Below are 14,356 nucleotides of genomic sequence, written 5' to 3'. Positions count from 1 at the left end.
TTAATCCTGTCTATGAAACTTTCACTCATGCTTGTTTTTAAGAACTAAATTAAGAGTTAAATTTCTTAAGTAGTTCAGAGGTGAAGACAACTGACATGTGGAACCCTGACTCTTTTCCCCAAATATGCATTTAGCAGAGTTAATGTATTTTATCTCTGCATAGTTAGTGTGGCTGCATTCAAAACTCACGCTACTCACACAGATTTCTCAGCAGTAGCTGAGGAGCAAAGGTTTCCACAAAATACTTTGGAATAATATTTTTGGGATACGTTGAGCTTCCAAGAATCAAAATTTGCCACCATCTTAATCCCCAGAAATATAAAACTTTTAAAATTGCATCATTAAATCATTGCCACTCCATTTTTAGCAACAGTTTGTGTTTTGTAGCACTGTCTGTGTAATGTTGAGATACTACTCTGAATAAAAACAAGGAAAAGAAAATCATTTTGAAGTGTACCTTTCTTTAAACTCCTCTGACCTCTCAAGACTTTTTTGATTTTTTCCTTCGATCATTTCAGAGTCATTTTGATCTTCTGTAGCCACTTCAAGTGTCTGAAAAGATAAAGAACAAATGGCATAAAAATTGACAAAATTTTAAATATTATAGCTGTGTTCTTCAGAAGTTTTCTAAACCTGAGGAATCACTGCACAGGAGTAGAGTTATTGCAGCCAAGACATTCTGAAGAAATAAACAGAACAAGGTTAAAGAGAGGAAATATTTTTTTTGTTGGACAGACTGCAAAAACTGGCACAAACATGGAAGTTTTGGAATGTGGGCTCCGCACTTGTGTCCAGGACCTGGAGCTCCTTACATGATCTCCTTCAAAGCTATAAGCAAATTGACCTCATCCCTTCTCACTGTGTATTTACACAGCACACACCACCTTAGGAACTTTAGTCTATAACTGTGAGTGTCAAACAGGATCACTAAATATTAAATACAAAGCCAGAAAACGCCACCTGTGCACAACATGCTTCTCTCAGCACGAGGCAGTAAATGGAGTAAACTGATCAGCTGGTCCAGGGAGGTAAAAGCACTCAGATGCAACGCTACAAAAAAATTACTAAACCTTTACAAGATTGGCCTAGTGGGCTACTCAGGCTTAGAACAGACCTTTTACAGAGGACTGGGTGCAACTTCAGCACCGATAAAATCCCTTTTATTTTTGGAAGACCATCCCTTTGGAATCAGTGCTTCTTCTAGTCAGTGGGACTGTATTGATCCTCTACCTAAAATCAGCCAGTTTTACCTCTGAGGGTTATCTACCAACACATGTATTTGGAAAAAGAAAAAAAAAAAAAAAAAAAAAAAAAAAAAAAAAAAAAAAAAAAAAAAAAAAAAAAAAAAAAAAAAAAAAAAAAGAAAAAAAGAAAAAAAGGAAAAAAAAAAAGAAAAAAAAAAGAAGGAAAGCAGGAATTTCCATATTTCCATTATTCTTATTGTAAATTGTATTTAGTTAAACACAAACCCTTAAAAGCCAGTAGGGCCTGTGAAAGCTGCACACTCAAGCCCTGAGGCTCACTGAGGAGTGTCCCTGCTCTGCTTTCAAGTGTCTTCTCTTGAGATGACACCAAAGTCCTTGTGACACAGTGCCTTGACAGGAACTCTGGTATAGGCTGAGGTCAACAGAAAGCAAGCTTTGAGAGCCTTTGCATTCATGGACCCCTCTTCTCTAATAAAACATATGTGATGCTACAGAAACATGAGACTGGAATCATCCTCTTGGTCTGTGTGCTTGAAAAAACATCTCTTTTTTTTTTGTTTTTTTCTTTGTTTTTATGTTTCAGAAAATATAATGGCAGGATGTATAACTGCATGACGTGTATTTCTCAGAAAATAAAATTAAAATACCTTTTTGAAAGAATCAATCTTCCTTTCTAATTCTTCTGCTTCTGTTTTCAGCTTGATGGATTCTTGTGCAGCAACTGTGGCAAGATGTAACATTTCCTGCGTTTTTCTCTTCGAAGATGCACTTTCATGTTATGGAATAAGTATTTTAACAATGTGTATTTCTTTTTCAAGCAAGGGAAACCATCAGATCCCTGACCCCTCTGTGCCAGAAGTGCAAATGCCAGAGGTGCAGAAAGCTCTGACAAATCTACATTTCCATCTTCAAATCTAACTTCAGTTAAGCTTCTCCTAAATGAAGAATTTTGATGGATATGTTTTTTTTATTCTCCCTCTGGAAAATGATCCCATAAATTTAAACTGTGGGGTATTATTTGACCTTCAGTTTTCTTACCAAGAAATGCTGATGCTGTCACTCTGAAGATAAATATATAAATAATTGGTCTTTCCCAATAGAAAGTTGTGAAAGGTAAATATAAAGTTTTTTCCCTGCTAACTGCATAAACATTACAAATAAAGGATACATGTGTACAGCCCAATCATTTACAGATTTAAAAGGAACAGCCTCTGCAGAAACAAAATTTAATTTCAGAACAGTAATTAACAAACCTAATTTTCTTAACAAATACAAGATAAATTAACAGATCGGGAGCACTTATCTTTACTTAGCATAGATAACAGAAATTGCAGTGTAACAATTATGCCATTAACATGCACAAAAAAGATACTAAAATTAAATTTAAAACTCTGAGGGCCTCAATCTAAAGGATTCTTAGAACATTTTTATCCCAAGAAGCCCAACAGCAAACCTCTCCCCATTACATTTAGGGGTTGGAGGAAGGAATATTACCATATATACTCTAAATTTTTATTTGCTACAGATTTTTTTCCCCTAAAAATGATGTAACACAAAGACTATATTTTATTAGCTTAAAGGAAACTGTATGGAGAGGACTTCTGTATGGCACCTTCAATGTGCAGTGCCCTGCCAACAGGCTTGACTGTAAAAGCACTGAGAAGAGTAGTACCCAGAATATCCAAGCAAGCATCTTCTTTCCATTTGTATTTTTCACAGCATTTCAAAACCCTCTTCTGGATTTCTTCAACTTCCTCCTTTTTCCTGTAATATTTCTGTGCAAGAGGAGTCTCTGCATATTTTTTGCGGTGTTGCTCCAAGACCTCCTTGTACTGGGTTATGTAATCCTCATACATTTTCCTATAAAAATAAACATGTAATTTAATATTTTTTTTTCCCACAGGAAGCCATTGTTCATAAGGAAAAAAACTATTAGTTTGCGGCATCAGCTCTGATGTCCTAGAGAAGAAAATTTGGATTATATTTAATATGCCTCTCTTTGGTTTTATTGTGTATTTTCTGGCTATTTTTAAGGAATGTTATGCTGTATGTAACAAAGAATACAGTCACGATGCAAAAACCAGTCAAACCTCACTGTTCTGAAAGGAATGGAGACCACACCACGTTCAAAGTCAGCCTGGCAGATGACAAACATCTTTTTTCCTGTGTAATTGTCATGAAAGTCACTTCAGGCCAAAGTCTCTGCTGGTGTTTACTGGCACAACTCCATCAGCTGCAGCGGAACTGTGTCAAACTTACAGTAAGAGAGGATTTGGCCAAACACCCCACGTTTGGAGCAGCCTGATGCACCACTGGACTAAGAGCTGCCTCCAAGGAGATGCTGAGTAATCTCTGTCTGACTCAGGGAAGCCTTAAACACACACACGAGTCACACTAAAACAATAGGACTATTCATAGTTAAGGTTAAGCAAACACCTCAATGTTTAAATGGCAAAGAGCCAGAACGCTCAGCTTCTTGTAGGGCTGCCCTGTAAATTAAAGTTACACTAATATAATTTCACTGGCACCTTGTGAGCACACAGCTATGAGTTACTAAGGTAGGTGACATCAGCTAATGTCCGTGGCATTTTAAAAACTCTCTATCAGCTTTTGAAAAAGTTATGCTGTAAAAACTAACAAATGCCACGAGTAATCGGGTGCACCTCATCACACAGCGCAGAAAAATTTAGGCATGTGCAAAATAGATAATAAGAGCGTGATGGTGAGTGTTTCTGCAGTTGGAAGATGTTAATAAATAGGTATCACAGCTACAGACTGGATGTAAACCACTTAGGAAAAACGTTTAAAATAGTGACAATTTCTTCAGACCACTATACTATATGTGGCCATAAATATTGATTTGTGAAAAACAGATTTTGGGAAAAGAATATCAAGTTACTAAAGAGACTGATAAATGAGGTATGTTAATAAAGAGGCATCACAGCTACAGGCATCCAGCATATACCTTTAACACTAAATAATCATTTAATTGGGAAAGAAATGGTACACAGATATCCTTTGTATGATAATATGCCAATATAAAGTCACAGAAGGTAAAGGAAATGTCATCCTTTACCTTCTTTACTTTCCTTACCAGGAAAAGGTTAGGCGAGCAATAGAGAGGGAGAAATTTAAAAATATGAAGTTATTAGTACGCCTATAGATTAGAGAGGAATTCCTTTATGGAAAAAATTACGGTGCATAACAACAACTAAAGCCGGAGAGCACCTCTTTACCTGCCCCACGAATCAAGGCTGCATTAAGGAACTGCTCTCTCTGCTCGCAAAGCAGACGCTGTTCCTCTCGAAGGAACACATTTTATCTCAAACTGCTGTTAATCACTTAATGGCAGCAGGACTGAAAGGCTGCGTTTGTCAGTCCTGGCTGCCCGTCGGCAACCCCAGACAATGGAAGAGAGAAAAACTTGTGTGCAAACTCAGCACTAGAAAATTCTGCTCTTACAAGAGGAAAAGAAAACTCACGGGAAGCAAAAAAACAGGAAGATTTTAATTTTCAAATAAAACTACACTCCAGGCATTAATTCCTGTTAAACTGACTGAAGTTCAATACACTATAAGGGAAAGAAGTGGCAGGTCAACACTGTGAAACCTAGGAATTGACACTTAGCAAAATTCACATAGAAAATTACGACAATCTATCTGTTTTTCTACACAGGTGGTCTCAGGAACCCAAGTTTCTTCATTTACTTGATATTCCTGTATACTGTACAAAATTTCCCAGGAATGAAAGACGAAAAATATTCAATTCTATTTAATTAAATAGATGCCACAAAAATTGCTGAGAAAAAAATATAAAGAAATTTGCTAATATACAATTTAGAATGCCTTACAAGTAAATTTAAACAATATAAGTAAGTAAAATAATTTGTTGCAGCAGATAACATTTCAAGCTTCTGAATATAATCCTAAAACTTCATATTCTTTTCCCAAAATCTATTTTCTCAGATTAATTTTTATGGCCATACATAGTGCAGTAGTCTTAAGAAATTGTCACTGTTTTTAATATTTTCCCTAAGTAATTTACATCCTACAGTTTGTGCAGATAACACAGAGTATTTAGAAAAGTCATTAGAAAAAGTTTTAATCTAATTGCAATGGGGAAAAGGCAGTGCTCACAACCCCCCTAAACATTATGTGGATGGCAATTTATTCCTCTTCCATTCTTCACATCACTTTTTTCAGGATAAACTTCCAGTTCATGTGAGCATTCTTATATCTTCTTGAAATCAACAACAATGAAAAAATGGGGAACGTTTTAAAAAACTCCATAATTGCCTAATTAAACACAAACTGATCTGCCCATCTTTTAAAAACATCTTTCCATCTAAAGCAGCACGTCCTCAGTGCCCGCAAATCCCTGGCTGAAAAGCACATTCAGCTCATAAGGTTCTAAATATACTGATTTTTCTTCCTAATTTAAATACTTCGAGTTTGCTGAATGCACATCCAGCTGACTTGAGCATATCATGGAATGCTTCAGTGCAGGGGGATTATATTTGAGGCACAGTTTTGAAAAATAGATGAATTAAATTTATTTCATGATGTCTTATAATTAAGCCTAGGAAAACAGATCAAACACTTTCATGTTGGAATTGAAACTAGTTATCTAAAGAAGCAATTTAAAAGTAATGCTTCTTTGGCTTGTCAGCTCAAATTAGTGAAAGCCAAAATGGCTTAATCATATACTCATAGAAAGCCAATTTAGCTTTATTTTTCACCAAATTTAGAGCTCTGAACAGGAAGAAGACAGATAAGCTACGAACTGAGTTAATTAAAGGCATGCTATTTCTGCTGCCTTGGACAACTGGCAAAAAGAACACTTACAAAAGACCCAAAGCCAACCTTTTAATTCACCTAAATTTAGGACTCTAAACCGGTTTTTAGATATCTGGAGGGGTCTGCCGTGACTTTTGCACTGCAGGGCTGAGCAGCCTCTTCCCCCTCACGCGCCGATCAGTGAAGGTGAGCAGCAGCCCCTTTAAAATGAAGGTTTGTTTTAGTCTTTTAAACAGAACTTTGGAGGGTTACTTTGGCACAACACATTTGGAACCTTTCAATGAAAATCTTCAGGGACTGCTCTTGATTTCACTGACTGTAGGCAGCTGCATTGCACAGTTAATAATTTCTTTTGAATGCAGGATCTAATTCATGAAACACCTGAGATGACACTTGCTGAACACCTGAGATGACATTTGCTGAGCAGAACTGCACTTGAATGCTTTGTGTTTACTTTGAAAAATATACAGCAGTATATAAAAACTTGGGTTTGTACTTTCTAATAATCATACACAATTCATATTCCAAAATAAAGAAAAGCATGAAGCAATCTGAATGCTTCTAATTGTTAGCTGAAAAAAACTGTCTTTACTTCTTGAGCTTTTCTTGAAACAGTAGGCAATTGAACAACTTTCTGAAAAATTGTAATGGGCATTTGGGAAGCAATTGAAGAATCCAGATTTTATCCCATTCCATTGGTAACTACAAAATAAGATATGACCTCGTGATAATGTAAGCCAAAAATCCTTCTAGTTATTCAGTCACTTATATTTTCCTGTAAAGTTTACAACAAGTTTTGATGCAGATTGATGGGTTTAGTCAGGGGAATAAGAAACCTCATCTGACGTGACCACAGGTACCTCTCATTTTCTGTAGCTTCCTCTAAAGCTTCAAGTTCATTTTTCAAATATTCTTCATGTTTGCTAAGAATTTCATAGGTGGGCTTCCAGCTGTGGAGAAAGGTAAAAAAAAGAAAAGAAAGTATATTAGTGGTCTTTCTTAATATAGAGACATTCAGAAAAAAAAAGACATCAAGTTACTTCAGTAGCTTACTAGAACAAATAATTTATTAATGTCTTGAAAGTCAAACATAAATGGATTTAGTACAGAAGTCCTTCACATGCATACTTTTATTTGTTAAGATTTGAAAGCTGCAAATTCATTAAAATAGTTATATAAAAACAATTGAGGAAGATTACAAAGCAGTTTTTGAGGAATTAATGGAATGGGTTTCACACATTATTTATTTTTTGGAGCCTAGTGCTAAGCAATGAGGCATCTAAATCCACTTATTAGGTACTCAGGAGAGTAAATCCTTTAGATATGTACAATCTTCTTGTTGGAGATGCCCAGAACTTCATTCTCATGAGTATCACTTGCACCCATCCCATTTCTAAATGCAAGCAGCAACCACAAACAGAATTTCCCACACTTTTTAAGCAAGTGCTGCTCAGAAAACACCAAAGTGATTTTCCTGGAGCAGGATGATGCTGTGGATGGTATTGAAAGCACAGCAGCTTCATGGAATACTTATGACTACTAAACTAACAGGACTTTCTCAACACACAGGTGTTAGAGGTACCTCTTCCTTGGATGTAGGAATATTAGAAAGAGAGACAGAGAGACTTTCTGATTCAAATGAAATTCAGATGTGAACTTTAGGAGAGGCACATAAAAAGGTTTTTGAAAAGAAAGCATCCCGCCTGAAAAAAAAAAAAATAGTGTAAGGAACATCTGAACAGGCTGGGCTGGAGTGTGACAGAGATTCTACTGCCAATGAAAAAAAATTACATGGAATCAACTACAGAAAAAAATTAGCATACCATCTCTCTAGCCAGGACTTGAAGGGATCTGTATACTCATGCTTAGTCCAGAATACAAGCTTCTCTAAACAGCACTAACACCTACAATGAAGTTTGAGACATCTGTCTGTCCTAGGAGATGCACACAAACCTCCCCATTTTTAGGAACACATGCATGGACAGCATCAAAGCTTAATGTTGAAGAAATGGATAGAAAAATCCATTAGGACTGAAAAGACCAAGTGAATCTGGAACAGCAGAGATACAGTTACATCAACCAAGAGGAGGGGGGAATTGTCAATACAGAACAAGGATGCAATTGAACAAATAATTCAGAGAGCAGCTGAGGACATACAGCTCACTGTGCACTGCACAGCCATGAGTAGGGTAAGTAGAGGGCATTTTTGGATATGAGTGTGCCCAGTGGTTCAAAGCTGGAGGGTTTGTGGCATCCAACCACACAAAGTATGAACGTCCGTTTGAATCATCACTCCTAAGGTAGAATAAAACAGAGGCTTCAGGAACTGCTGAGTTACTGCAATTTCCATCAAGGAAATATAAAAACAGCAAAGATCTGGCAATTAATTTGCTGAACTGAAGTCAAGTAATCTTGAGCTGCAGGTGGTGAGACAACACAAAACACAACCAACATTTATAACAGCAGTAAAGTTCGTCAACAAAACAGCTCATTGAGGAACTGCAGCCTCCTTAAGGAAATTCAGCACTGTCAGCACAAATTGTGTGACACCACCAGTGATTAAAAATATAATTACAAAAATGTTACTTCACCATATCTACTGCAAATGCAGCAGAAGGTTGGATTTCTAAAGGGTCAGATTTTTTAAAAAGCAGAAAACTACATCCTTATATACTTATGTACTGGCACACTAACACTGTGATCTTCTTCTTCTACTCAAAAATCCCCATGCCTTTCTTTGGAGGAAAAAACATCCAAGAGACACAAAAGTCACAAAGCTTTTAATAATCAGAGTATGAATCATGTTTACATGTGTAAACACAAAACGTGTTGCATTTTGTGTTCATGTCTATTCTGTGGTACAAGGACACTGATTTGTGAGCACCACAAGGTATGCAGGATTCAAGTAGCTCATCTACCACTTTGCTAAATGCATCACTGTTTCAGGAATCACATTAAGTTCATGTGTCCTTCCTTTCATCAGCCAGGGTTTTAAAAAAACAACTTGTCCACACACTAATCTGCAAGCAATAAAATTGTCCTGTCATTTGGCAGTTTGGCTAGCAGGACAAGACAAGTCCTTTTCCAAAATAACAACATTCTGAGTTCATCTGGCTTTTTTTCTTATTATCTTTTTTTCTGTTGCCATGAGATCTCACCATCCTTGCACCCAAATTTAAAAACTGTAAGAGAAACACTAAAATTAGAATGAGTTCCACCAGTGGTATTTCACTACCTCTTTCTGCTCTGGGATTGACATTTACAGTTTGAATCATTCAAGAAACTAAATATTAGCAAAATGTCATCCCTTTTCTAAAAACATGTTACGTTTGGCTCATTTTGTGCCAGTTCTTTACTACATAGACCAATGTGGATTTCTTTAGAAAACATGGTATTATTCCAATCCATCTGTCTCATATATCATATTTTTATAGACTTGTTGAATACAAGAATCCTTTATTTTGTTCAAAGTCTTCAAATCTGCTTCAATACACTCATGATCATGTCTAGTAAACCAGACAAAACACTGTTTCTTTGAGAGCCCTATTGAGCATCACTGGCAATTAGTCAGCTGAGAGGGTGATTGTGACTCCAAAACAATATTTGAATTTGCAAAACCAACATTAGAATCATGTCCAGTATAGATGGAGTGTCAACTAGAATAAATTTTAGAAGTTTAGGATGATTCTACTATGTAAGTGCTCTAATTGTCTGATCTTACAACTAGGGCTTGTTTATTGCGGTTTTCAGTGTGTCGTTAAATGACATTTCCAATAATTTAAGACACAAAGTCTCTACTCTTCTGCAAGCATTGTCCTTCTATGAATACATGTATTCATTAATGAGTCACTTCTCATTTTCAGTCTCTTTACACTAATGCCATTAATTATTCTTTGTAGGACTTGAGCCAAAACCCATTCAGTTCAACGATTAAAATTTAGATCAGATCCTTAGTTCTGCCCTTAATTTTTTAAACCTTTTTTTTTTTATTATTTCATTTGCATCATTTAACAGTTTGTGATTTGCAAAAAAAGATATCAAAGGAAGTGGTGTGAGTAGTTTCATAAACTTACATAAGTGTTCATTTTATCCTGCATTGGAGGCAAGAATTTAATGTAATGGAAAAATGGAATTTTCTTGCCAAGGTCGAATTTTTTCCTAACCCTTTTAATGATAAAGCTACAAACTAGTGTGGTATGGCTATCCATTCAAACAGCCAGCCACTACACCCACTTCATTCACTAATGATTTCATTCTCTCTTCTGTTTTCTGAGGGTTCAAACTAAAATCAGAAAGGATCCTGATTCCATCTTTACTTCCCTCTTTATTTAGGAAGCACAGTCTCCATTCACATCCCCAAACAAATAAAGAAAAAATTCAAATGTATGTTATAGATATTTTTATTGAATACTTACCTTTAGATATAGAATTGCAAAAAAAAAAAAAACAAAACAGAATTTGCCAAGAAATCATCGCTTCAATTGCTGAGGAAATAGAAAGATTGTGGAGAGATGAACACTGTGATGGATTTTCTCACCTGGGCCAAACCCTCTGTAGTGTCAAATACAGATCTGCCTTTTTGGCTACCCCTACAAACACCTGAGATTTCCAGTTTTGAAAATAAAACATTATGTGTCAGGAAGAAAACACTCCTTGCAGCCAAATTTCTTCTTGAAAAGCTTCTAGTTACTAAGATCCAAAAGTGATCTGCATCTAAAACTGGCACTAATGATCTGAGACAAAAATTTATGTGTAGAAAAGTGTGAACAGCAGCCCACTGCATTCACCAGAAGAGTGTGCCTGGGAGAGCAATTCTGCAGCCTGGAGCAAAAATTATGCTAAAATCTGCTAATAGAAGCACACACATCTATGTCTGTAGAGACATAACCCTAACCCTTCTGTGAGAATATGTGCAGAACAAAAAGTAACATGAAACACCTTGCAAACAAAGAATAGAAAGATGCTCCATTTCAGGATGGTTTTTTTTGTGTGTGTGTTGTTGTTTTTTTTTTTAACAGTATTCTTAGTGTTGCTCAAAGTTAACAGAACTCAGATGCATCCAAATATAGAAAAATTTCTATCAGCTTACTCCACATGAATAATTTAGCATGCTGCAAAGACCTGTGATCTCTGAAAAGTGTTGATTCTAATAAAAAACTAATCCAAAATTAAACGTAGTCTGATTTTCTATAATTAACTTTCTCGGGGGATGGGTAATACAGCAATTTTTTTTACTAAAGATTTACAGTTTGAAGAAAAGAGAGGAATCCTAAAGTTTTCTTTAACATCACCCCTGGGAGAACACACAGACACACATATTTTTCCATTGCTTCCCCACTGACTTCCTTGTTGCCAGCCATAATTCAGGGTCCAGCCTCAACTGTACTTACACATCGCAGTTCTTCTTACTGCTCTCATTTTGCTTTTTCAAATCAGCAATTTCATCATTGCTCTTATTTATGTTCTCCTCCAACCTAGCAATTTTATTCTTTTTTTCTGCGATTTTTGCCGTATATGCTAAAATAAAATAAAAAAAAAATATGAAAAATAAACATTTGACAGACTCATGAAATAAAAGTCCACACTCAGAATTATTAAAAATTTCTTCCAAAATACTTAAATCTCTTTTAGGGTGAGTGGACACTCTGCAGTTAAGCAAAGCAATAACAAAGTGAGTCAAAAGTGAGGGAGTTTCAGCTGCATGGTGAGTACCTTTGTTATCATCTAATATCATGAGACTGACTTTGGAAGAAAAAGTAATTATTTGTGATGCTCCTGAATCCCACTCTGTGTAAAACTGAAGTAACTATTAGTGGCAGAAAGCAAAGCACTCTTGACAGTTAAAGCTGAGTTCTTGCAGTCCTCACTATCTGCAGGCACTGGAAGCAGCACACAGGGAAACCAAGGTAAAGACACTTTGCCCTCATCAATGTTTCCAACTGGGGAGACTGATTGAAACACAAAAGTTGCTAAAGATAAATGTCCCTTCATTGTGTTTTAGGAATGGTATTCCCCAATTTAGTGTTCCCTCTGAAACACTCCAAACCACCTCCTCTCCTTACAGAAAGGTATAAAATGACCTCCAGGTGCTGGCCAGGCCCCTCCTGACTATGGCAAAACCTAACCCTGTCCTGGCTGGAACCAGGACACTCTTCCAAACCTTTGTTTTCTTTTACAGAAGTCCAGAAACCCAAATGTTTTCAACGGGAAAGCTGACTACAAGAAAGGAAAAACAAAAAGATCACTGAAGGCATATAAGCAATTAGTGGAAAACAGAAACAGATAAAATAAAATAAAAAAGAATTTTACTCAAGGTGGGAATGTGTAATGTATGATAAATTAATACAGGGCATGGGTTAATTNATTCAAATGTATGTTATAGATATTTTTATTGAATACTTACCTTTAGATATAGAATTGCAAAAAAAAAAAAAACAAAACAGAATTTGCCAAGAAATCATCGCTTCAATTGCTGAGGAAATAGAAAGATTGTGGAGAGATGAACACTGTGATGGATTTTCTCACCTGGGCCAAACCCTCTGTAGTGTCAAACACAGATCTGCCTTTTTGGCAAACACCTGAGATTTCCAGTTTTGAAAATAAAACATTATGTGTCAGGAAGAAAACACTCCTTGCAGCCAAATTTCTTCTTGAAAAGCTTCTAGTTACTAAGATCCCAAAGTGATCTGCATCTAAAACTGGCACTAATGATCTACACATAAAATGATTCTACACATGATTCTACACATAAAATTTATGTGTAGAAAAGTGTGAACAGCAGCCCACTGCATTCACCAGAAGAGTGTGCCTGGGAGAGCAATTCTGCAGCCTGGAGCAAAAATTATGCTAAAATCTGCTAATAGAAGCACACACATCTGTGTCTGTAGAGACATAACCCTAACCCTTCTGTGAGAATATGTGCAGAACAAAAAGTAACATGAAACACCTTGCAAACAAAGAATAGAAAGATGCTCCATTTCAGGATTTTTTGTGTGTGTGTGTGTGTTGTTGGGTTTTTTTTTAAGAGTATTCTTAGTGTTGCTCAAAGTTAACAGAACTCAGATGCATCCAAATATAGAAAAATTTCTATCAGCTTACTCCACATGAATAATTTAGCATGCTGCAAAGACCTGTGATCTCTGAAAAGTGTTGATTCTAATAAAAAACTAATCCAAAATTAAATGTAGTCTGATTTTCTATAATTAACTTTCTCGGGGGATGGGTAATACAGCGATTTTTTTTACTAAAGATTTACAGTTTGAAGAAAAGAGAGGAATCCTAAAGTTTTCTTTAACATCACCCCTGGGAGAACACACAGACACACATATTTTTCTATTGCTTCCCCACTGACTTCCTTGTTGCCAGCCATAATTCAGGGTCCAGCCTCAACTGTACTTACACATCACAGTTCTTCTTACTGCTCTCATTTTGCTTTTTCAAATCAGCAATTTCATCATTGCTCTTATTTATGTTCTCCTCCAACCTAGCAATTTTATTCTTTTTTTCTGCGATTTTTGCCGTATATGCTAAAATAAAATAAAAAAAATATGAAAAATAAACATTCGACAGATCCATGAAATAAAAAGTCCACACTCAGAATTATTAAAAATTTCTTCCAAAATACTTAAATCTCTTTTAGGGTGAGTGGACACTCTGCAGTTAAGCAAAGCAATAACAAAGTGAGTCAAAAGTGAGGGAGTTTCAGCTGCATGGTGAGTACCTTTGTTATCATCTAATATCATGAGACTGACTTTGGGAGAAGAAGTAATTATTTGTGATGCTCCTGAATCCCACTCTGTATAAAACTGAAGTAACTATTAGTGGCAGAAAGCAAAGCACTCTTAACAGTTAAAGCTGAGTTCTTGCAGTCCTCACTATCTGCAGGCACTGGAAGCAGCACACAGGGAAACCAAGGTAAAGACACTTTGCCCTCATTAATGTTTCCAGCTGGGGAGACTGATTGAAACACAAAAGTTGCTAAAGATAAATGTCCCTTTGTTGTGTTTTAGGAATGGTATTCCCCAATTTAGTGTTCCCTCTGAAACACTCCAAACCACCTCCTCTCCTTACAGAAAGGTATAAAATGACCTCCAGGTGCTGGCCAGGCCCCTCCTGACTATGGCAAAACTTAACCCTGTCCTGGCTGGAACCAGGACACTCTTCCAAACCTTTGTTTTCTTTTACAGAAGTCCAGAAACCCAAATGTTTTCAACGGGAAAGCTGACTACAAGAAAGGAAAAACAAAAAGATCACTGAAGGCATATAAGCAATTAGTGGAAAACAGAAACAGATAAAATAAAATAAAAAAGAATTTTACTCAAGGTGGGAATGTGTAATGTATGATAAATTAATACA

The 14,356-nt window shown here is 36.2% G+C and overlaps 1 protein-coding gene across 1 annotated transcript in view; it reads right to left on the bottom strand.

Annotated features, from left to right (window-relative positions):
- The window catches only part of CUNH14orf39 (chromosome unknown C14orf39 homolog), a 39,325-nt gene that overhangs the window by 18,687 nt on the left and 6,282 nt on the right, over positions 1-14,356 (bottom strand). Inside the window, exons 4-9 of the mRNA XM_027905886.1 lie at positions 13,401-13,527; positions 6,862-6,951; positions 2,878-3,065; positions 2,374-2,416; positions 1,853-1,973; positions 458-552 (exon numbers count right to left, since the gene is read on the bottom strand). Coding sequence (XP_027761687.1) covers positions 458-552; positions 1,853-1,973; positions 2,374-2,416; positions 2,878-3,065; positions 6,862-6,951; positions 13,401-13,527 — 664 coding nt within the window. The remainder of the gene's footprint in view (positions 1-457; positions 553-1,852; positions 1,974-2,373; positions 2,417-2,877; positions 3,066-6,861; positions 6,952-13,400; positions 13,528-14,356) is intronic.

This window comes from Empidonax traillii, unplaced genomic scaffold, assembly GCF_003031625.1.
Source record: "Empidonax traillii isolate 1590-97213 ecotype Southwest subspecies unplaced genomic scaffold, ASM303162v1 scaffold1217:size511469, whole genome shotgun sequence".
Classification (NCBI taxonomy): Eukaryota; Metazoa; Chordata; class Aves; order Passeriformes; family Tyrannidae; genus Empidonax; species Empidonax traillii.
The sequence above is the reverse complement of the archived record's forward strand: the minus strand, read 5'-3'. Positions and strand labels throughout refer to the sequence as shown.